Source organism: Corvus hawaiiensis, chromosome 17 (assembly GCF_020740725.1).
Source record: "Corvus hawaiiensis isolate bCorHaw1 chromosome 17, bCorHaw1.pri.cur, whole genome shotgun sequence".
Lineage (NCBI taxonomy): Eukaryota > Metazoa > Chordata > Aves > Passeriformes > Corvidae > Corvus > Corvus hawaiiensis.
In genome coordinates, this window is record NC_063229.1 from 7,956,393 (window position 1) to 7,979,106 (window position 22,714).

Genomic DNA, 22,714 nt, shown 5'->3' on the forward strand with positions numbered 1-22,714 from the left:
CGCTACAGACAAGGCGGTATTCACATGGTATTCAAGGGTCCAAGTTCTACACGACGAATTTCTTTCAAGGACTTGCAGCTCGATGAACGCTCATAGCAGCAACATAAACCCGTAGCTACGGGCGGGAGCAAGCGCGGCCAGCGCGTACCTGCGCCGGTGAGAGCGCTGCCCGGCTGCTGCGCGGGAGCGGGGGGTCCGCGCTCCCTGCGGCCCGGGGGGCGCGGGCAGCTCCGTGGCAATAGCGGGGGCTGCCGGGCGGCCCCGGGAGCCGCGGGAGGCTCCTCCTCCGCCCCGGCACCGCGGGCAGCGCAGCGCTGCGGGCGCCGGGACGCGCCGCGGCCCCACGCGTGCGGTAGGTGCGCCCCGACGGCGGCGGCCCGGGGGCAGCCCCGCGGCGCTGCGAGGGGCCGGCGGCCCCGGGGTCGGGCTGCCGCGGGGGGCGGAGGGCCGGCTGTGTTGGGCGAGCAACAGGTCAGAAGAACGGAGGGAAAAACCCCCGCGCCGTCCCGCGGTGCGGCCGTGGCGCTGCGCTCCGCGCCCCGCGCAGCCCGCGGGCGGCTCCGGCGGGAGGCGCGGCGGGGAGGGCGCGGGTGGGCGCGCCCGGGGCGCAGCGCGGGGCGCGGAGCCGCCGCCCCGCTCCGCTCCGCTCCCTTCCGCGGGCATGCGCGCCTGCCTCGCACATGCTCACTGCGCCCGCGGCGGGCGCGCACACTCCGCAGCGCCGCGGCTCCGCGCTGCACCGCCGGTGAGTGGGGCAGGGGGTTCTCCGCGCCCGCGGAGGGGCCGGCGGGTGCGGGCTGCCCGGTGGGGCTCTGCCCGCCCGCGGCCGCGCCGAGGTGCGAGAGCGCTCCGCGGGTGCGGGGCGGGGGGCGCGGAGCCCCGGAGCCCGTCGGGGGTCGGCTCTGGAGGAGCGCGGGCGCGGAGCGGCTCCGGGGCAGCGCGGCGGCGGCGGGGGGTCCTGCGTGCGGAGTTGCTACGGAGAATTAGCAGAGGGAGTTAATTGTTGCGCAGCGTGCGGTTCGATTTTACCGTCAAGCGAGCCCCGCTTATTAATTATTTTAAAAGCTGAAGCGCGCCTTTAAATAAAATGAGCCACTGCGCTTTCCCGCGGCTGCTTCTATGAGGAAAACTTGTGTGTGATTTATGCAGTTTAAGTAAACTTTTCTGAGTGTTAAATTGTGCTTGAGCCCACTGAATGGCCTCTAAAGGAAATAATTCATGGTGTACAGCTACTGTTGTTCAGACATTTCCAATAATGATATATTCTGTTGTATAACGTTGTGATTACTAAAATACATGTAGTGAACCAATAAACAGTTTATTGGTCTGTATCAAATATTAACAGAAATTTTGTTCAGCGCAGTATGAAATTCACGCATCCCTGAGCGCTGTTAAAGGCAGTGGCAGGAATGGTTTATTGTTTAGTCTCTCTTGGGGGCTTTATTAATTTACTGAGAATTTCTTATCTCTGCAGTGCCATCCGTGGAAGGGTCCCTCCCCTTCCTCTCCCCCAATTTATTGAAAAAGCATGTCTAAATTTCCTTATGCTAGTCCACATCTGTGTGTATTAGGGCAATCTGGTCCACAAAAGATGGCATACATTTAAACTAGTTGTTCTGTGTCTACACTAATGCTTCTGAGATAGTTTCATATATTTAGCGTTGCATTATTTTGTTACTTGTTGCTTCACAGAGGATAAATTCTTTCTCATCATCCTTTTTTACGCGAAGAAACTTTCTATTCCTTAATAAAGCTGAATTTTTATTTCTACTTTGAAATTGAAGGCATCGTGTGGCCTCCGATGTAACACATGCAGGTAGGAAAGACTTGCAGTACAAATGCCTTGAAATTAATCAGTACTCTCAGCTTTGGAGACATTCCAGAAACTTTTTAAGCATATTTTGAAAATTCACTTGAAATGGTACAGCAGCTGATAATTTGACTTAATTATTCTAACTTAAACCCCTTAATTTAGAAAGTGTTTAAGTAAATGTATGGTGTAAAATTGAGTTGTGAAGTTACGGAGTCAAATTGTCCACGTAATTCTTGTGCCTCTTCTACTCACTCACTAGCAGGTCAAAACATTTGGCTAAATAACAAGTGGTGTATGCTTTTGGTTTACGCTCATCGATTTGTTTTGGTTTGCTTTGTTTAGCCCACTCCCCTCAGCTCATTTTCTTTTAAAATAATACATGGAGACTCGATTCCCATGACTCGCTAATCTTATCACCATTATTTGGTTGAAATTTTTGAAACGGGTTCCTGTTTCAAATACCTCACAACCTTGGCAGTCTTAGGTTCCATTAGAAAAGCTTCATTAGGGAGGAATAAAAATGTTGTTGATAACTCCCCCTCCAACAATAAGCCCCATATTCAACTCCACGGTGTGTGCGGATATGCCTTGAATTATAAGAAGGAATTAAACTCAGGTATTCACACAAAGAACTTGATCTCACAATATCACTTAAAGAGTTTCATGTGTCGCTGTGTTGTTGTGTGTAGCTGGTTTATGTGCTTTTTTTTTTTTCCTAAAAATTTACCTATTAATCCTGCAAATATTAGTTGCATGTTTAACTTCAAGCCTGCGAGGCATCACGCTGAAGTCTGCGTGGCTGTATTTGTGTGTCAGTGTGTGTATGTACACACTGCTGACAAAGAAAACAATTAAAGACATTAGTAATTTTCTGCTGTCTTCCCAACTGTTATTTATGATGTGTAATAGTACAACAGCTATTCTGAAATCAGCTATAATTCTCTTCAGTAAGATTTGTTTCTTCTGTGCCAAATTTTGCAGTAACCAGATGGTCTTAAGGTGTCTTCAGCCGAGAACAAGCATGAACAGTGCTGAAGACTAATTATTCCTTGCAGTAAATTCCTTCTGCAATAAATTCACAGGTTGTTAGACCTAATCTGTGGAAATGATTGTTAAGGTTACTTATGCAGTGAAAAATGCTTTTACAAATCTGTGAAAACAAGCAGAAGTTCTTAGAATGCTAAGAAAATATTTTTGGGTTAATTTTGCCTGACTGGGGTAACTTTTATTTGGGACAAACTGTTAAACGAAGTTGCAAATTCAAATCCTTTTCATAAGCCATGGAACACTGCAGTTTTAATATGAAGAATTGAAATAAATCCTGTAAGTGGAGGGGTCATTTGGTAGACCAAGGAGGGAAATCTCATACCGCTGTTTCCAGTGTATAGTTGCCCTGTACCTGTGTATTTTTCACAGCAGTGGCAATATAAATTTGATTAGTGCATGGTGGATGCTCCTGGATTAACATTCAGTTTCCTTTCATTAAATTTCACATTGTACTGCACAGGACAGAAAAATTGTTAGGAACAAAAAATATATTCGGTGTTATAAACAATGGTATATACTAAAGTAAAGCCATTCAGGTTTAAATACGCCCTTCTTTTTTTGGTGGCTTAATTTAGTACAGAATACAAGATTTAATTTTTTAAATTTTAGTATATGTCTACAAAAAACCCAAGAGTAAGTACTCAAACCTCTTGGCATTTTGCTCACTTTGATATGATATGAATAGGGAGAACTTGTCAAATCTCTTTCCTTTTCTGCTGGAAAGCCAGAAAGACCATCATGGTTGGGACTGTTCGTTAAGAGATCCCATCAGAAAACAATTGTTTCATGGCAGTCAAATTCTTAAAACAATACTTCATCTTTATTTGCAGATCTTAACTCAAGTAATGATGTTTAACAAACACCTTGTTTTAATCAGGTGAGGATAAGCCCTTCAATTAGGATGCAAGTAATTGCTCCTCTTGGTTGGGTCAGTTGGGGCCTGGAGGTGCTGCCATTTGCAGGTAGATTTGGTGCTACCCAAGATTTTAAGCAGGATAGAGGAGAAAGCAGGAAAAAAGATTCAGCATTCGTGTGAAATATTTTTTTTTTGCAGCATTCAAAACCCGATCCAGCTCCCTTCTTTGTCAGGCTGTTCAGTTGCTCTTGATTTACTGCTGCAAGAGGTGTGAGAGGAAAATTGGATCCAAAATAATGTTCACTGCAGAGATGGTTCCAGCAAGCATGTCACAGAGTGAATATTTAATTTAAAATAGTCAAACTTCTTTTCACTCAGTCTTTCTGCTTGTGCTTTAATTATGTATTTTAATTATTTCAAAGATGTGTAAAATGAGATGAGAAAGATTACATGGGCATAATCCTTCCCATTTAAAATTATTTGTCTGCAGCTGCCTAAGTCCTGGCATTAGGAGTCACACATAAACATGTTTATTTAACATCAGCGTTATCTGTTAGATTGTACATGGTTCATTAACATGGAGAGAATACTTTTTGTTTAATAGTGTGTGGGAGCTGCCAGAGGTCAGAAGAGGTTGTTTGCCTGAAGTCGAGATGGCATCTTGGCTTTGCTCTCATTCTGTTTGTCACCTCTGCTGTGTCCGGAAAACGCTTCATTAGTGCCGTGCTGAGGTATTTTCCCTGGTGTTTAGGTACAGAGGCTTTGTGGAAAGCCAGAAGTCTGCTGCAGGGTTGCGGTGAGGTTTATGGGGAATTTCAAGGAAGGTTTGTTGTAATTTGTGGAGGATTGTTTTAGTTGGGTTCGATTAGAAAAAGCGGCTTGGAAAGGATGGAGCAGGAAGGAAGAGAGGAGCCAGGGACATTGTTGTGGTGCCCAGAGTGCCTGGCTGTAATGGAGGTATTTTACAGAATTGGGGAGATGGGGAGGTCTGATGGCTTGGGAACTGAGAGCGTTTTGTGTGCCACTGAATAGTGTTTTGTTGTGTGGTGTGGCTGGGTCAGAGCTGGACTCAGGACAGCTGCACCTGGTGGTGGTGCTGAGCTGAGCTGCGAGAGGTGGCACCTCATCTGCAGGGGCAGTGCAGGATGGGGCCCTTCTCTCTCCACAGAGCTTGTGGGGTATTCTCCGCTCTTCCTACTGCTCATTAGGAACATGCTTGGACATACCAAACTGTATCAGGGACTACAGAAATATAGAAGTACCCACGGCCTCAAGTTTGAAAAGGTTACTTAAAATATTTTAGTATGACTTCTGTATACAAGCTAATAGCCATGCACTGCACGCAGTATTGGGAGAGAGATGCGTACACTCATCTCTATGCACGATTTTAATTTTCATTTCATCTTCTTGAAAATGTTTCTGAATGTTTCTTACAAGTCAGTGAATTTCTCCAGCCTGATTTGAATGGTGGGTGCTCTTTGGGCTTTTTGTGCCTTGGAGGGAGAAGATAATTTAAATTTCCATTAGAAAAAGGTAGAAAATTGCCTTCTTTGATTTTTGTCAAGCAAGGATCCTTGGTAGATAATAACCAAAAGGCATTGAATAAAATGAGCATTATTGTAGAATTCAAAGGGCTGTGCAAGATGCAATGGGACTGAAGCATACCGCAAATGTGCAGTTTTTAAAAAGCACAACAGTAAAAATAGAAGGGCTTAAAAAAAATAAGCTGAACTACTGTGTTGATTATAAGTTGTAGCTGAATCACTCTTAAGGCCTGGACATTGTTTTTAAAAAGCCAGCAAAACATCTATTTCTAAAAAAATAGTAAGTTCCCTCAGAGGGGGAGAGAGAGAGAACAAAAATAAGTGTTATCTTGGAGGAGGGAATGTCTGGGGTAGGGTTTTTTTCTTTGAATTATTTTCAACAAGTACTTACTCTGTTCTGTATTTTTAAGAAATTATGTGGACAGCAATTTTGTTGCTTTACCAAGGCAGTGAAAACACCAAGAATCCTTTTTATAATTTGGAAAGAATGTCAAAAGAATGAAGTAGTTAAACCTAACTGTATTAGATCATACGCCTTAAATGCATAAATAAGCATAGCTGCAATCACAGAAACCAATGTTAAAACCACCAGGAAAACTCACCCACAAACCGTAATGACTTAAAGGGGATGACCTCAGCCATTGTGAAATCTGTGCCTCTTTGTTGACTGACATTTATTTGGTAGAAGCAGGGTGCTTGTTTTTGTTGGGGTGTGGGATTTTGTTATTTGCAAGACTGCTGGGGTTTTTTTGTTGTTGTTGCTGCCAGGTTTGAATACAAAGAGTGAAAATGGGCTCGAGGCTGTGAGAGCCTGGATATGAATTGGGCCTTAGCAATTTGAAAAGCAGGTGAAGGGTTTGTTATTGATGCACAGAGATTGGTAGAACTGAAGTTTGTTGTTCAGATGTTAGAAACTTCCTTGATGATAGCCCACTTCTAACTTATTCCCAGCTGGTTTCCCCTTAAGGAAGTGAAGGTTTAAAGTATTTGGTTACAAACCTGAGATTTCTTCACGTCTATGTCTTTGTGTGAGTGCTGCATGAAATGCTGGTGTCATTCATCTCCCCTCTGCTTTTGGGAGAGGAATTTGATTAATGGTAGAACCTCAACTTGCCTGTGCTGCAGCACCTCTTAATAATTCAGGAAAATGGAAGTCTTGAGTTATTTTAACTATAATAGACTTCTTCGGGAATGTTTTTACATAAATCAGCATTACAGACTTCAAGCTCGACCAGAGCCATGTCCCTCTGCAAACAGGGTTTCTCTCTGCTGCCTGCTCCTGGCTGTGGGCTCCTACTTTTATAGGTTGCAGTAATCAAAGAAGTTCCAGATTTACTTGCCCCTTCTTAGATGTGCAGAAGGGTTTGAGAAAATGGGTACGTTCATGCTGTTGGCTTGAACACCTAACTCTAGACATTCAGTCTTGTCGTGCAGAAATTCTCATTTGCCATCCCTGCTTTTAAGAAGGAGAGCAGCCCAGCTAAATAAAAAAATAATCCTAAATAAAGAAAATTATTTAATACTAGTCAGTCCAGATAGTAACTGGTCAACCCACAGAGAACTGATGCCTCTGTCTATGCTGGAAAGGGCAGACTTCACAGAGAAACTCACCCAGAGCAGGACAGCCAGGTACTTCCAAACAAAGAGGGGTGTGGGGAATGTTTCTTAAACTTAGCAAATGCCTTAAAAGCTGGAAATGCCTCTAGGATTACTCAGGCACCCACAAGAAACAGTGAGGGGAAAGTGGGGCAGGCATCTGAAATGTTTTTGATTTTTAAATAGGTTGAGTAAGCAAAGCAGTCTGGGGGCCACAGTTATTTACAACTTTGTGCACCACCCAGAGAGGCTCATCAGCTGTCTTAAAGACAAGTTCTACATCTATTGCAAATCGTGTCTTTTGATGGCATATTTGATTTGGCTGTTTGCTGTGTAATTGTCCTACAGCTACTTGGAAATAACTTTGATCAGTTTTGAATATAGATCTGTATCACTGGTTTTGATTCCCCTTGCGACTGCTCTTCGGTGCTCAGTTACCATCCTTAGAGTTTAATTGCAACTATTTGACAATTCTTTGATTCTAAGTAAGGTCAAAATGTATTTACAAAATACTTTACTCTCAGTAAATGTTGACAATGTGTACTTTGTTTTTGTAAACTATGTAAATTTATTATTTTTCCCCACTACTGTGGCTGAAACAAGACAAAATCTTGTCTAAAATTGAGCAATACTTTTTATTCGAAAAAGAGGTTTTTCTACCCTTTAACAAACTAAAAAGCACATTTTTTTCTGAAACACGCCACTTTTTAAAGTAAAACATGTGAATGTTATTTTCACTGTATCCAAATTTTCTTTTTAATTGTAGGCTGGACTTTATTTTTGAATTTATAAACCCATGGCATTTGCTAGCTTACATTTGGTAAGTGCTGTGTTGATACTACTCCACTGAGATAGAGTTAGAAGTAAGTCAGCCTTAATGCTTGTAGCAAAATACATAAATTTTCTCGTTCCTTGTGTTCAACTATGCATAAATGTATTAGATCCAGTCGTGCTCTCACTGCAAGTTCCCAATCATTTCACTCAAATAAGGGTTGGACCCTTATTGAGTGGGAGCAGTTTTAAACCTTCTGTACTTGTTGCAAAAGTGCATATTTAAACTTTTTTTTTTTAAATCCCGTTGTAACTGGGGCCGATGCAAGTCCAGCTGACTTCTTCAGTGCCTGAGCCTTGCAAAATGGGAGTGGGAATCAACGTCTTTCTGTGCTGTCCATGCTCAAAGGCCTATTTGCAAATCAGCAAAGGTTTCCAGCAGCAGTTAAAAAGCTGGATTGGGTGGGAAGGTCCCTGAGAGGGAAGTACCACAGCCCTTTTGGTACCAGTGGTTGTTGTTTGCTGCACCAAAACTTTGCAGTGATACGACTCAGTCCTTGGGATCACATCTCCTCTGACCTGGTACTCCTAAGTGTGTTGGTGGAGTTCGGTGTGCAGCAGGAAAACAAGACAGACACGATTTTTCATTTTATTTATTGAAATAAAATTATAAGCTCCTTACTCCGTTTAGTCTTGGTGGCCTGTTGTGTAAATACCTACATTAGAGGAATCCTGTTTTTAATAAAATTCATTTCTCTCTGAATAAGAGGCAAGCTGACGTCTCTGACCAGAAATACATAATCATTCAGCAGTGCTGTAAATGTGTGTAACCCTGTACAAGGCAATGTAAGATTTCTGTATAACCACTTTCACAGACCTTTGCTGTCTTTCCCTCTTCAGTGTCTCTTCACCTGAAAACTCTCGAGTTGTGGTTTGAAGGAAGGCGTATTCTGCCTATTATGTATGATTTCATTTTGTTTGTTTGGCAACCATCCTTCCTGTTCACTGCAGCAGATGAATATAATTTGGGGAAGAGAAATAGATGGGGAGGGGGACTGAGGAAGCCAAGTGAGTCTTCCGTAAAATATTTGAGATGCAGCAAAACTTCTGGGCTAGATTAGTTTTGAAACACCACTTATGCCCCCCTGCAAATTAGGGGTTGGGTGTGGAGGCAAATGCTTGATTTCTAATTGAATGTAATAAAGGATGCTGCTGCTAAAAGTCAGATGCGTTGATGTTGGAGCTTGTTGCTTTTCTTCTTAAAGCCAAGGGCTTCTCCTTCCCCAGCCCCCCTGCCACAGATCAGGATTATTTAATCACAACAGTGGTTTAACCATGTCTGTGGTGGAGCAGGATGGTTGCTTAACGATGCACAGAAGCATTGTGCCCTGGTTTAGGACAGGAAGTGGAAAATGAATATTGTTTTGAACTTGAACTTTATGAGCAGACAGAAAGTAATTATTGGAGCTGGAACTCCCCTGGGAGAAGCAGGGGAGTGATGCACTGCACTTGTAGGAAACACTGTGGGATCTTAAATATCTAGTAGTATTTAACGCTTAGGTTTTACATTTCTGCTTTTTAATTGATCTTCTGCTCTCTCTTTTCGTGGCAAATAGAGGAAGAAACTATTGGATGTAGACTTAGTGTGCTGTATTTATTGATAGATGCACTTCCACCCTCCCTTTGCTGGTGGGGCAGGACTCTTAAACTTTGGTCTTGGTGTTACTTTCAGTTGTAAAATGAACTCTTTTGCAGCTGGGTTACTTAATGGAGCCATTATAATTTGAAAAATTAACTTAATTGATGATTAAGAGCACATAAATGTATGTAAGCCATTTAATCAGAAGCTGTAAGCCACTTGTGTAGTATTTAGCTTTAATTCTAAACTAGAAATTTACCTGTCTTATAAGTAGAAAACCCCACTGAAATGACACAAAATTTGCATGGTTGTAAAGTTAACATTTTGAGTATCAACTTTTTAATAATACATTACTACTAAAATATTACTGCTTTCTAGAAAAAGGAAAATGGTAGATCTCTGCTTTCACTGAATATTTTGCCTGTGGCTTCAGAGAGCTACTTAAGTGTTTTTAGGGTTTTTTCCCCTCTATTTTGGCTGCTATTTTACAAGTTCTTCAACAAAGAATAGTGAGTGCAATATTTCTTCTTTTCTTACAGACTGTGTGGGATCTTTTGGAGATTTTTAAAATACTGTTCCTTAGTAGATAATTAAACAAAGAAGGGAAAATATTTTTCTGCTAATTTCTACCTGTGGTAGGTACATGGGTTTTCTTCTCAGAAAGGAATAATTCCATATTTTAAAAATACTATTTAAAGTATGAAAGTGAAATCGCATTAATTTTCAAAGTATAATTAAATACATACTGTTTATGATAAAGTCTCCCTGACCAAGTTCACAGGATTATTTTAATGGTGATGAAGTTTTAGAAGTAGTAAAATTAAGTCACTTTAGAAGAAAATTGTGTGATGATTTATTGTAGTGGAGTAGGTGAAATTCCTCTAGAGATTTTAATATCTTCCACCTGGTATAGAAATGAAAAGAAAATATTCTTTAGCTGGTGACTAATTTGTCACTAATACCCAGGGGTTCCTTCATTACAATACAGAGATGTCAGTTTTAAGAGAAACGTACAGTGAAAAAACCAAGTGCAACTTCCCGTTGGAGACAGTTAGAAAAAAGGAGAAAAATAAAGGTCTGGAAAGCAGCTGAAGTCGTGTGAAGGAAGGCTCTAAAGCTATCAATCAGGACAAAATGCTCAGGGAAGGATTTTACCTGCAGGCTTCAGTGGAATTCATTAGAACATGTTGAGGAGGAAAGTCACTCGATAGGACTCCAGAGGAGGAGCTCTGACACGCAGCAGTACCCAGGCTGACGCTCAGTTCTCCTCCGAACTGCACGTACTGTGTCCTGGTGATTGTTGGAGGAGGAACTGGATTGTAAAAAAGAAAGCCACACTCTACTTACTGATGGCTTTTGTACAGTGTTAAATGAATTGAATCCAAGACTTGAATGAAAAAGCTGCTAGAGAATATCTGCAGCTCGAACCTTCCAGCGGAGATCACGGTGTTTCTGCCACATCAGTGTCTTGACAAGTCATTTTTCCCAACAGAAAGTTATTCCAGTGTTCAGAGACTGGTGTGGTGTCCTCACTTAGCCTTTTGCTGCAGTAACAAGAGTTTAACTCTGCTCTTGTCCTTCCAGTACTTCCATTTCCAACAGCTTGGTGTGATGGGGGGAGCAGGAGCCATCACAATCCAGAGGAGAGTGAAGCAAGGATTTCAGTCTCCTTTAAGGAACAAGCTGCTGACCCTGCAGCAGCAGCACTCTTGCTTCTTGAGGGCTTTCTGGTTTACTCTTCCCCTATGTTTAGTACAACCCAAAAATTTGCTCAGGAAGAGCGTTTGCAGTAGATGTCTATGACAGAAGTGGTGATTCAGTGTTAGGACTCCAGTGGTGTTAGAGATTCGGGAAGGAGAAGTGAGTACTGCACCAAACAACATAAATGCTGGAAACAAGTGCCCAACAACTTTGTGGTGAAGGTGTTTATGTCACAGGGGGAGCCCTGGCATGTCCTGCAGACTCCAGGCCATGGTAACACAGTTCTGTTTCTCACTGGTAAGATTTGATCTCAGCTGTTCTATGGTTAGTTGGAGAAATGGCAAGATTTTATGTTCTTGCAGAACATACTGAAAAAGAAGCAGATTTTGAACAGAGGCAGATTATTGGAAAGGAAATTTATGGGGTTTGCTACATTTCTTCCAGCTACAGTGTATTCTTCATTCGGAACCCTGAGGTGAATAAGAAACACTCTTGCATGTGTGGTGGGTTGACTGTGGCTGGATGTCCCGGCTCTTTGCCCACGCCCCATCCTCAACAGGTCAGGGGAGAAAATAAGATAAAAAAGCTCATGGATCAAGATTAAGACAGGGAGATCACTTACTATCTCCCATCACAGGCAAAACAGACTCGATTTGGGGAATGTTAATTTATTGCCTATTACGATAGCGTTGGATGTTGAGAAGCAAAGGCAAGAACTAAAACAGTTCTGCCCTCCCCCTTTGCCAGGCTCAACTTCTCTCCCACATTCCCAGTTCCTCTGCCCCACCCAGGGGGAAGGGCAGTGAGAGACTGCAGTCAGAGTGTGCATTTCCTTTTTACCACTCCTTCCTCACGCTTCTCCCTTGCTCCAGTGTGGGCTCTCTGCAGCCTACAGTTCCTTCCTGTCACGAGAACCAGCTCCAGCCTGTTTTCTCCAGGAGCTGTGGCTGTTTCTCTCTCATTTTTCCTTCCTGCCATGCTGGATTTTGCCCTTTGACAGAGGTGCCACCAAGCCTCAGACAGGTCCTGCTGTGGGTCTGTGGTGGAGCTGGATGGAAGCAGCCCAGGACAGACCTTCAACCTTCCCTGTGGCACCCCAGTAGCGCCAGGTGCAGACACCTGGTAGAGCCTGACAAAATCAGCACTTTTTAAATTCACATGGGGCTGTGATCTGGAGCGATGGCACATCCCATATCCAGCAGGAATTCCTGCCGGGTTCAGAGCTCTGTGCGACAGGGAAGGGTAGGGAAGGGTGACAGGGAAGGTCAGTCGGCCTTGCTTGTCCTGCCTCTCACCTGAGGTAAGAGACTTGAGTGCTAAAATTAGATCCATCTCTTCAAAAGTCTATGAGTTGATGCACAAAGGCTGTTCGGGCATCTTGTAGGCACAAGTGATCTTGCATGAAAAACTGAGCTTGTGCTTGACTGTGCTTGATGTTTAAGGACTGATTTTGATTGAAAATGTAGTTGTACTTGTATGGTAACATGCTGGCTGTGAAATGTGTTGTCTTTTACATGGATTCCTGAACTAGGGACACATTTTTTGCATCTTCAGGATCTTACATTTCCTGGATATGTTTTCTTAAGTGTGTTTTTTGATTTTAAGTTGCGAGTAAGTTTGTAACTGCTCTGAAGACTGGAAAGGCTCCTGTAGGGGACCTCTCCTCTTCCCCGCCTCTCCAGAGGCCAAATCATCTTTAATGTTTGGGGGGTTTTGCCTGTATTCACTTCATTTCTGAAGGGTAGAAACAGGTGAGATGATCTTGCCATCAAATGGTGGACATCCTCTGATTTTAATCATGCATCCAGTAACATTTTCTTGATTATGGTGGGCTTCAGGACTTTTCAGCCATTAACCTTAAGCTTACATGATATCAGTTTTTTACCTTGTTTATGCTCCAAAGGAAGGCGTGTTCAGTTCCTTACGAGCCACTTGCCATTCCTGACGGTGATGGCAGCTCTCTGCCTAGGAAGAGCCTGGAGAGTGCAGGGCAGAGTTTGTCTGAGGAGGGTAAAGGATCCTGCTGTTCTCAGTGGAATTAGGTTTACTTTGAGAGGGCTCTTGCTGAAGATTTGCCTGTAGCTGCTAACAAGGTGGTAATGAACGTGTGCTGCTGGTGTTACCGCACATATTAATGTGCCAGATGCTCTGGCAACCTAACATTTTGTTGTGTTTCTTTTTCTCCTCAATATAGTTTTACATTTATGTTCTTGTCCTGGGAAGCAAGTTAGAAAAGTCATTTGAACAGCAGTGAGCTCAGGAGAGAGGGCTCTATGTAAGCATTTTTATGTTTAACCTGACAAGCCAAAGTCTTGCCCCAAAATATTGTCTGCTACTCTACAAAGAAGCTGTCAGTCCTTCATTACTAATTCATTGGTCCTTTAACTCCACAGTAAACAAAACCCACCAGGCCTGTGTTGTCCTGCTTCCAGCCAGTTCTCTTTTGCTCAACACCTCATGGAGAACTTGGTTTGAAACCCAATCTAGCAAGGTGCAGCCTTCCCCAGCAGACTGCTATTAATGGCCCAGATGTCTCCTTAATGAAAGGGTTTTGTTGTGCCAACACGATGCTCTCTGTCTTTCCTCAAGTGGATGCTCTCTGTGTTGATGCAAATACCATTACCAGAAGAAGCAGAATGGAACCTGCATTGTTGTAGTCTCTGGAACTCCAAATTTTGTAATTACTCTTGGCATATACTCTAAAAGGTCAGTGCATACAGGGGTTTTCTCAGCATCGCTGTAAATCAAGCTCCAAATATTGTTGTGGCTTTTTTGTAGTGCCTGAAGTGGCTGATACACCCTTGTGACTTTTGGAAGTGCAGTTTGGATTGTATTCTGCAAATTAAATGTTAGTAAAGAAGAAATAGCTGGGATGTGATTTGTTGAGGAGTTTTTCACATGGTCCCCTGACACTGAACAGTCAAGTGCTTAGATGTTGGTGTATTACTTATGCAAAAGGAAGTTCGAGTCAAGTTGCCAAAATCTGACTTCTTTAACTTGTGAGTTGACGGAGTATAGGTATGCTTTGCTCCAAAGCCTCAGCCTAGAAGTTACACAGCAGTTCCCAACACGGTAAATTTGAAGATTTCCAGGCTCACTTAACTGCTGTCAGCCAAGGCTTGTGTTCAGTCTTAAGCATTTTTCACTTCACTTAGGAGAGCCCAAAATAATCAGTTCTTGGAAAGGAAGCTGTGTTATCCTGACATGAGTTTAAAAGAAATATTACTCCCAGATTGCATATGTCTAAAATACACTTCTCAAATTTGTTCTGCTGACTGTTAACTTACAATGGTGAAGTGACTGTGAAGATAATTTTCATGTTTAATTAGTTGTGTGCATGATTCATATGTGTTTTATTCTCATTTCAGTTTCTTGCCAGCCTTGTATTTTTATATTGCTGTAAGTGTATGAGTGTGTATTTGGAGGCAGTACTTGTGGAGTGATGGCCACCAGCTCTCATCTTTTTGAATGTACTAAGTGCATTTTCGATCTGAGGAGTTTGACTCTCTAGATACTGAAAGGTCAGATTTATTTTTTCTAATACAAAAGAGATACAATCCAGTTGTCTTTAACAATGCATGTCATCTCAGAAGAGTAAACCCCAATGCTTATCCCTTAAAAAACTCCTCAGAGAAAGAATTGCTTGGAGGAAAGAACCTGCTAAGCTTTCTTTGGCTTAAAAATACTTGCAAGTACCCTGTAGCCAGCCACTGTGTACACTGATACTAAACATCAGTGAGCAATCTCTCACCAATTCCTGAATGCTATTTAATTTTCTAGTTCTCTAGTTGAACTTTTTGGCTCTGTTTTTAACTGCAGTAGATGGCTGTCGAGCTGGAAGCATGACAAGAAGTAAACCCCCCAAGTTGTTTTGATACCCCTGCAAATAGGACACTGCTGGAAACACCTAAAGTAGATACCAAGTAAGAATTGCTCGAGAGTCTGCACATGTGTATAGTTTATGGATCAGGTGGTGTGGGCAGAGCCCTCAAACCCAGTAAATTAATCTGTCAGTTAACATTATAATAGTAAAAGTGGTGCCAACTTCAGCTGTGTTGGAGTATTTAATTGTAATCCTGTGTTTACAGGGAAGTGCAGATAGCTGTCACCTAAACAGGGGAGTAATTTGGGGTTGTCTTACATGGCAGTAGAACTACAGTCACCCCTTGGGCAGGGGGACCCTACAGAAGCAATAGTGTTGATAGATCACAGGTATGGTTTCCAGACTGGGTTCATCTGACTGAGAGCTGTGTCCTGCTCAGCCTGGCTGCGTGTTCCTGTCTCCTCCTCTGTGTTGGTGCCATTGGATGTGCTGCAAACTGGATCAACTTGCTGGTCCAGCTGAGTAGAAAAACAGGAAAAAATGGGTTTGTTGGTCAGGCTTGTGTCACTGCAGGAGATTGTGGCTGGCCCGGGGACAGGACAGGGTTGTATCTTTGGTCAGTAATAAAGTCTCTGAATGTTTACAATCATTAGAAGCTAATCAAATCCCAGGATAGATGATGATACAGTGTTGCAATTACCCTTGATAACTGAGCTTTTGGGCAACAATTTGGGAAAGAAGTCAATTTGCAAGTAGTCGTTGTTGAGGATTGATCAGCTTAATACTTCAGTTTTGGTGGGGTTTTTTATGTTCTCTTTTATTCACTTAATTTATAAAATTTCAGCCCTTAGGTGGCTTGAACTTCCAACACCATGTGCCTAGTTCTATCCTGTTCATTCACCTGGTTCCCAAGGGCAGTTTTAGATAGATATTTTTGAAATATGCATCTTAAGCACATTCCAGAGGAGGTTCAGTGGAAGATGTGAAGCTTACTGCTGCTTTCTTTTATAACAGCCAGAGAAGCTGGAAGAAAATCATGGTTATGTATTGAATGATAGGAGTGCTTGCCCCAGTCACAGGAAGCCCAGGATGGATTTCCTCCAGGTGCAGGCTGTGTGTGACATCCTCAGTGTATAATAGTAACACACTGATCCTTATTTAATTCCCATTTGGAATCTTGTCAGAAGAGACTTGCCCAAAATCTAACACCATGTTAGTAGGACAGTGATGAAAACCAGGTATTGTTAATTTCTGAAGTCATTGGTGCGTTACCTACTTAAAGACCTCAGTGAAATGAGCTGTAGCAATCCCAGTTTTTTGGTTGCAATTTGTAAATTGTATTTTAAAATAGCATTATTTCTTCCTTCAAGTAGGGTTGATAGGATTGACTGACGAACTATTTTAATTACTGAATGTAGGTTGCATATATACAAGAAAAACTTCTCTCTGACAAAAGCATATTATATCTTGGCTCTTGGTACTAACCAGCTCAACTTAAATTTCACAGCTTGCTGCCAACAGCTGCCTTACTGAGACACAGTGCTCATAATAAATGAAATTTCATGAAAAAGAAAAATGAAAACTTTGTTCCAGCTGGATTGTAAAGGCAGTTGGAGCATATCGTGCATATAAAGCTGCCATCCACATAAACATTGCAAATTAGTTTTTCATTTTTAATAATCAGGATCAGACCTTTTCTTATTATTGAGGCAAATGCAAGCTATTAGAACCATACAATTTCATTTAATGTCCATTAGCTATTGAATCCTGTCCAAAGTTAAGTGTTGGAGTGTTTGGGGAGAAACTCACCTTTTAGTTTCAGGTCTTCAGGTTTCTGACAACCTACTTGGATGAAGACTCTGAAAGGAGCAGGCTGCTCTGGCCCTGCTTGGTAGCACTCAGAGGGGTGTTAGTTACATCATTTGTTCTTGGAGCTGTTGCTGTGCATTGTTGAAAGCCCTGCAGCTGGTGAGTGCTTGCCCGGACTACCAACGGGAATCTTAGCTGAATTATCACACACCCTCTCTGCACATGGAAGAGATTAATTCTTATGGCCACAAACAGAATGAATGCTTTGTACTTAGTACCATAATGTAAGTTCATGCTGAAATACAGTGCCAGTAACCGAGTCTTTTACCAATAAAATCACTGTTCTAATAACCATGTGTTTTTACAGTATCCTCATCCCAAAGGATCAAAGAAACATTGATTTATTTAGCTTTTGGTCCCATCCCCTGTTGTTCTCACTCCTTCCCCTTGTTCCCCATGAGCTCCAAAGAGCCATATATGAGATGAAACCCAACTGTTGGTGTGTAGTCCACAGCAGGGAGGGACACTTTGCAAAACCACAGAAGAGAACATTTTAGCCAGCAGAAGTGACAGGCACTCTTGTGGGCAGACAGAACACAAACACTTAAGCCTGCTTTGCCCAGGGGTCGATACCCACATGTCCAAACTGCTGTAAAGTTCTTTACTCACAATAAATGGATTAAAAGTTGAAAAATTCAACCTTTTAAAAATTACATGGCATGTGGCATACAACTTTGCCTGTGTATAGAAAAGTTTGTTAAAGACAGAGCTGATCTCTCCAAAACCTGGTTGAGGATGCCACGAGCAGTGTTAGTGTGAGTGGAGAAGTGTTGGTGTGAGTGCCCGATGGAGCAGGTATACATCGTGCAGTTGAGGTGTCAGCAGCAGAATTTTGTCCTTTAATTAGGAAAAGGTGAATAATGCTCTCAAGGAGCTTTAGTACCCTATAGCTGAGCTGTTGGTAATGTGATCATGGCCCCAGCCTGCTGTAAGGGCCCCTTGTCCTGGAGCAAGTGTGTGCTAAGACATGGTGTAACATCTCTCCTAAGTAGTCCCTGGGGGCTGTCAGGATTTTTACCTCGAGGGTTTCCACAGTTGCAGGACTGGTTGAAGTTACTTATCAAAAGACAAACTCAATGCAAGGTTTCTGAAAATTTGAGTTGACAGAACTATTTAGCATGCAGTACTGAGTCTGCTTTACAAAAGGTGTTTTGTGGTTCCGGCAGTATTTGGTGGTTGTTGATTACAGCAACAGATAGAGGTCCAACACCTGCTGTGAATGTAGATGGAACTAAAGTGCTTCTTGCCTCAGAGCATTTATTTCTTATGATCAGAAGGAAAAAACAACATGGACACAAGATACAAATTGCCATGACCAGGTCATTCTTTTGTTGAGAAATAAACAGATTATTTGGGGTTTGCCTCTGAATTATAGAGCTTTAGAAAAGCTTAATAATTCCTAATGGCTGAACATTCTGCTTCTAAGCCTAAAAATCCTACTTCTGACTAAAAGAAAAAAATCCTTTCTAAAAAAGAACCTGTGGCTGAGCAGCTACAACTTTCATTGTTTTAAATGTTTTTCCATCCCATCTTAGATGGGTGCATGAAATAGGTTGTATACAGGCCTGTGGGTCTATCAGTTTGTCAGAGAAAAAGAAATTGATACACTGCACAAAAGCCCTGTCAGCAACTGGAGAACAGTCCTGTTCTGGCATAGTTCTTACTCCAAGATATTTGTGTTGCTGGAGGATATTGTCACCTTGAGTTGTGCCTTGTTTGCATGTTTACTGCTGCCTTTGGTCTGTAAAGTGGAGGTTGCAGCCAGCACTTGAAGCAGCATAAATTTTTGTTACCAGCAAGAGTCAGACAGTGTTGGTGAGAGAGAGGGAAAGATTACGTGTATCTGTGCTCAAGACTGTGTTTGTTAGGTGTTTATGGAAAGAGAAGGTCCAAAAATGTTTGCTGCAAAAATGTTGCTACTTTGTGTCTTTGTAGAATAGAATGGCAGAATTACTTACATATGTCTGTTTGTAGGGAGAGAATAATTGTTGGAAGTATTTAAAAATGAGAATGATTGAGTATCTAAAACTGTTCCCAACACATAGTACAAATCTTTTTTTGACATTTGATCTATACTGTTCATAGATCTTTTATATACACAGAGGGATTTAGTGCTTTGTAATCAAGCTGCTGAAGAAAAACGTTGTCCTTTTATTCACTGGGGATGACTGTAACAAATTAAAATGGTTTCCCATTAGCCTTCCCTACTTAGCTGAACCACTTAAAATTAGTTGGGACTTTGCCCTTTTCTGACCTCCTCACCTTTGCTCAAACATTTTTGCTTCCAGGAGTGCAGCAGTGTTGGTCCCACAGCCTCACCTCTGTGCCTGGAGTTACAATTCATTTTGGGCTGGAAGCAGAGAACCAAGACAGGGGCCAGAGTGAAAAGAAATATTTAGTTTTAAAAGCCTCATGCACAGCAGGTGATCTCTGGCATTGTAGGTTGCTGATAGTGTCGGGAGCTAATTGTAGCTTGATTATTTGTGTATTTTTCAGTCAGACTGTGCATGCAGATGAAGATAGGTTGTTTTGATTTTAGCTTTTTGTGGGCTCTTGGGTTTGTTTATTTGTTTGTTTGTTTTATTGCTCCTGTGAGGTTTCTGTGGCAATAATGGCTTTACCAGCTTGTGGGCAGAACTGTAGGGCTGAAACAAGCAAACCTCTGAGGCTTGTCTGAGCACAGAAGTACATTTAAACAAGTATTTGTAAAATTCTCTTTCTCTTGTTTATTAAATGCAACCAGAGTTACACTGATTTACAAAGCAAACTGTAGGTTTGAAACTCCTTTTCTGTCAAATGTACAAGTCTTGTTTTATAACTGACAGTGCCCTAATGTTAAATGCACACACATTAATCAGGTTTTATGATAAAGTAAAAAGAAAGCCACAACAGTATTTAGGCAGTATATATGCAGTTCAATTCCAGATTATTATTTTTAGTTATGATAGGAATGGAAGGTCTGGATTTCATACTGAATTCCCAAATCTTGTTTTGTCCTGCCTGTTACTTCCCTTTGTACCCAGATTCTAAATTCAGGTTTTATACCTCTCACTGGCTTGTAGTAGTAACTTGGAGGTGATGTGAGGTTGTCTTAGTGGAATGTCATAATCTGGAGAGCCTTAGAGAAGATGCCACACTTGGAACAGGGCAGAGAAATACATGGCATTACTGAGTTGCTTCTTTGAAATATTTCAGTGATGCAAATGTACACGAGGAATGGAGAGAGGAATAGCGATAGGATTGAGAAGTTTTTTACCAAATAAAAATCATTTGTTTATGCATAGAAGTCTGGCCAGAACAACTTCTTTCTGTGCCAGGAAAGAATGCAGGGCAGGCCTGGAGTGACCCCACGTTTGTGGTGTGCAAGGTGGTTCGAACATCTGACTTGGGAGGCACCGCGAGTGGAAAAACCCCCTGGCTAACCCTGGGCATGCACACCCTGATGGACGGCATGTTTATTAATGCTTACAAATTGATGCCTTGTTTTATAGAGAACGAAGCTGGATAGAGGTCCAGCTATGTCTCAGCACACCCATACTAGAGACAAGTAAATGCACTGGGGAGAGAGGCAACTGCTCCCTTTGGAAACACAGCACTCTTGTGGGAAGGTAGCAACGGGCAAACAAATAGCACTCAGCAGAGGTGTCTTGTGGTAGCCTACTGTTACAGGAATTAGTGTCTAGTGCCAGCCCTTAAGACTCAGGAAAAATTCCAAAACTGTCCTATCAACCCCAACTATTCCAGTTTTGGAGTGTTTTTGTTAAGCAAGGGCTAACTTGTCAGAACAAAAAGAGCAGCTGTAGGATTCTTGGCTGGTCGTAGTGAAGATCTCATATCTTAAATATTTTCAGCTATCTGTGATTATTCCACATAGGTAAAAATAACTTAGAGTCTGCATAAATGTGGAGAGTGAACACAAGGAAACACATGCTGACTGCAAATGTTGCTTGTCGAATAAAAACATAATCTGTACATCATTGATCAAAGTAATAAAAGCACAACTGAGGGCAGTTGGGTATCACTTGTGTCTTCTGGTCAAGAGGATGCTGGGATTGGAGTAACTTTTGGGGTATTGTGCGTTTCAGGTGGGTTGTACAGCATAGGCAATGTCTGGCAAAGAAATGTGAAAAACTGCTGAAGTTTCTGAGACTATATTTGGATTCCCTGTTCTTGTATCTTGGGCCATTGGGGTGCCAAGGACAATATTTTGAGCAGTTGAGAAAAGGAAACGTTCCCTAGTTTTGCAATTGCTGGTGAGCACTTGCATCCTGGGAGGAGAACAGTCCAAGCAGAGTGTTTGCCTAGTGAGGCTTGTCTCTGCTCCAAAGCACACTCTGGGCTTTTTGCATATGGAAGTATGCAAGAATTCATAATCTGACCCTCTATTTTATTTGTCTGTATACATAACCTGCAGTTCATTACAGAAATCCTTGCTGCAGCTCTGCCCCTGCCCTGTCTGGGAGTGATGCGGAGTTGAGAATGGCCTTAGAAATTGCAAGAGGTTTCATACATAACCACGAGCTTGAAAGAGCTTATGGCTGGTGAGAGAATGATCTCTGGCATTTTATAAATCATCAGCAGGACTAACGTGCTGTTTGGAGATTTGTATCATTAGCAAATTAATCATGTTCAGGAACACTGGGGTAGCAATGTTGGATGAGACTCTGTGCAACGCCTCTCTGCCAAATAAACTGCAGGGAGAGGGGCCTGGCGGATGGGAGGTGGAGAGGAGAAGCCGGGCTCAGCTTTCACATTACCTCAGTGTTGTCTTTGATAGCAGTCTTTAAAAATAGCAGTCTTTAAAAACTGTTAAACAAAATGACCATGAAAAGCTTCTTAGCACCGGGCGTTGCTGTTGGCAGAATATGGAGCGATTTCTGCCTCTGATACCTTCAGTGTCAGTCCTCACAAGAATTATCCATGGGAGTTTTCTCAGTTGGCTTCCAAGTCTGTAACATCTCTGCTGTCCTCCAGCCCTGGAGTGCACATGGTCATGAGGAAGACTGGAGGTGTTAGGAGGTGCCACAGGAAAACCTCCTTTTGGAGTGAAGTTCCCCTGGAATACCACCCACCTGAGTACTCATGTCAAAAACCATAGGGCTTTTCTGGGCATGAACCCAAAGTTTTGGTGTATCTGAGGGTAATTTTGCCAGCCTTTCTAGAATTTCATTTATATGCTCAGTTATTAATAGATTCTTGCAGTATTCACGCAGCTGTTTTTCCCTTGAATTCACCAAACCTGACATTTGAATTCCAACCCAATTAGCAATATTTGCCATACACTGCAGTCTCAAATGCACACTTAGATGTAAGTTTCCATACAGCTAAGGATGCTGTTTATCCCTCTGCTTCTCTGATGCTATCTCATTTTCCCTTTAAAAAATAAATACAAATGTATACCAGGAACCAAAAAAAGTGTAAGGCTATTAAATCATGCCAATTTTAAGTTGCTGTGTGTAGCCTGCAAATTCATTTCTATAGCAATGCAAAAGACCAATAAACCCATTCTGTATACAGATATTTGATAAACTGACTTGTATATAGCCTTTATTTGGCGTTTTTCTTTGACTCCACTTTTTTATTAACCAGACTGGAATGCTTCCACTAAGAAGCAAAGCAATTAATTTCAGCATCCTGGAGCCAGGACTGTATTTTGGGGGTTGCATTGCATTAGTCTAGAGACCACCACTGCTCATTCAGTGTTCTGGTATAAGTCAGATAACTACAGTTAATGACTAAACCCTCGGTATAAATCTGCTGTGTTTCCAGACAGCTGTTAGATTAGTTCTCTCAATTCTTCTGCTGTGCCAGTGGATGCCAGCAAGTTCCAGATTTAAATGCTTTTTAATGCTTTGTACAGCACTGGACACATTTTATGGAGCTGAGTAGGAGATAAGCTATATTGTGCTTAATAAACTACTCTTTAAAATATCTGTGATTCAGCTGCTTGCGTGGAAAAATGTATGCTTAGCTTTGAGAAAAATCTTAACTCTTACAGCTTTCGCTGTCAGGCTGTTGCTCTTAAAACTTGGACTTTTGCTTATGGTGTGTGTAC

General features: G+C 42.1%; 1 protein-coding gene across 6 annotated transcripts in view; it reads left to right on the plus strand.

Moving 5' to 3' along the window:
- The first annotated feature begins 277 nt into the window (after positions 1-277).
- Positions 278-22,714, plus strand: part of EYA2 (EYA transcriptional coactivator and phosphatase 2) — an 86,148-nt gene continuing 63,711 nt past the window's right edge. For 3 of the 6 annotated variants that reach the window (XM_048322291.1, XM_048322296.1, XM_048322292.1), the window contains exon 1: positions 649-745. In XM_048322291.1, coding sequence (XP_048178248.1) covers positions 681-745 — 65 coding nt within the window. In that variant the 5' untranslated portion in view covers positions 649-680. Of the gene's footprint in view, positions 353-450; positions 472-648; positions 746-1,735; positions 1,817-22,714 lie in introns of those variants that run through there. The other 3 variants (XM_048322294.1, XM_048322295.1, XM_048322293.1) reach the window with 3 other exon arrangements.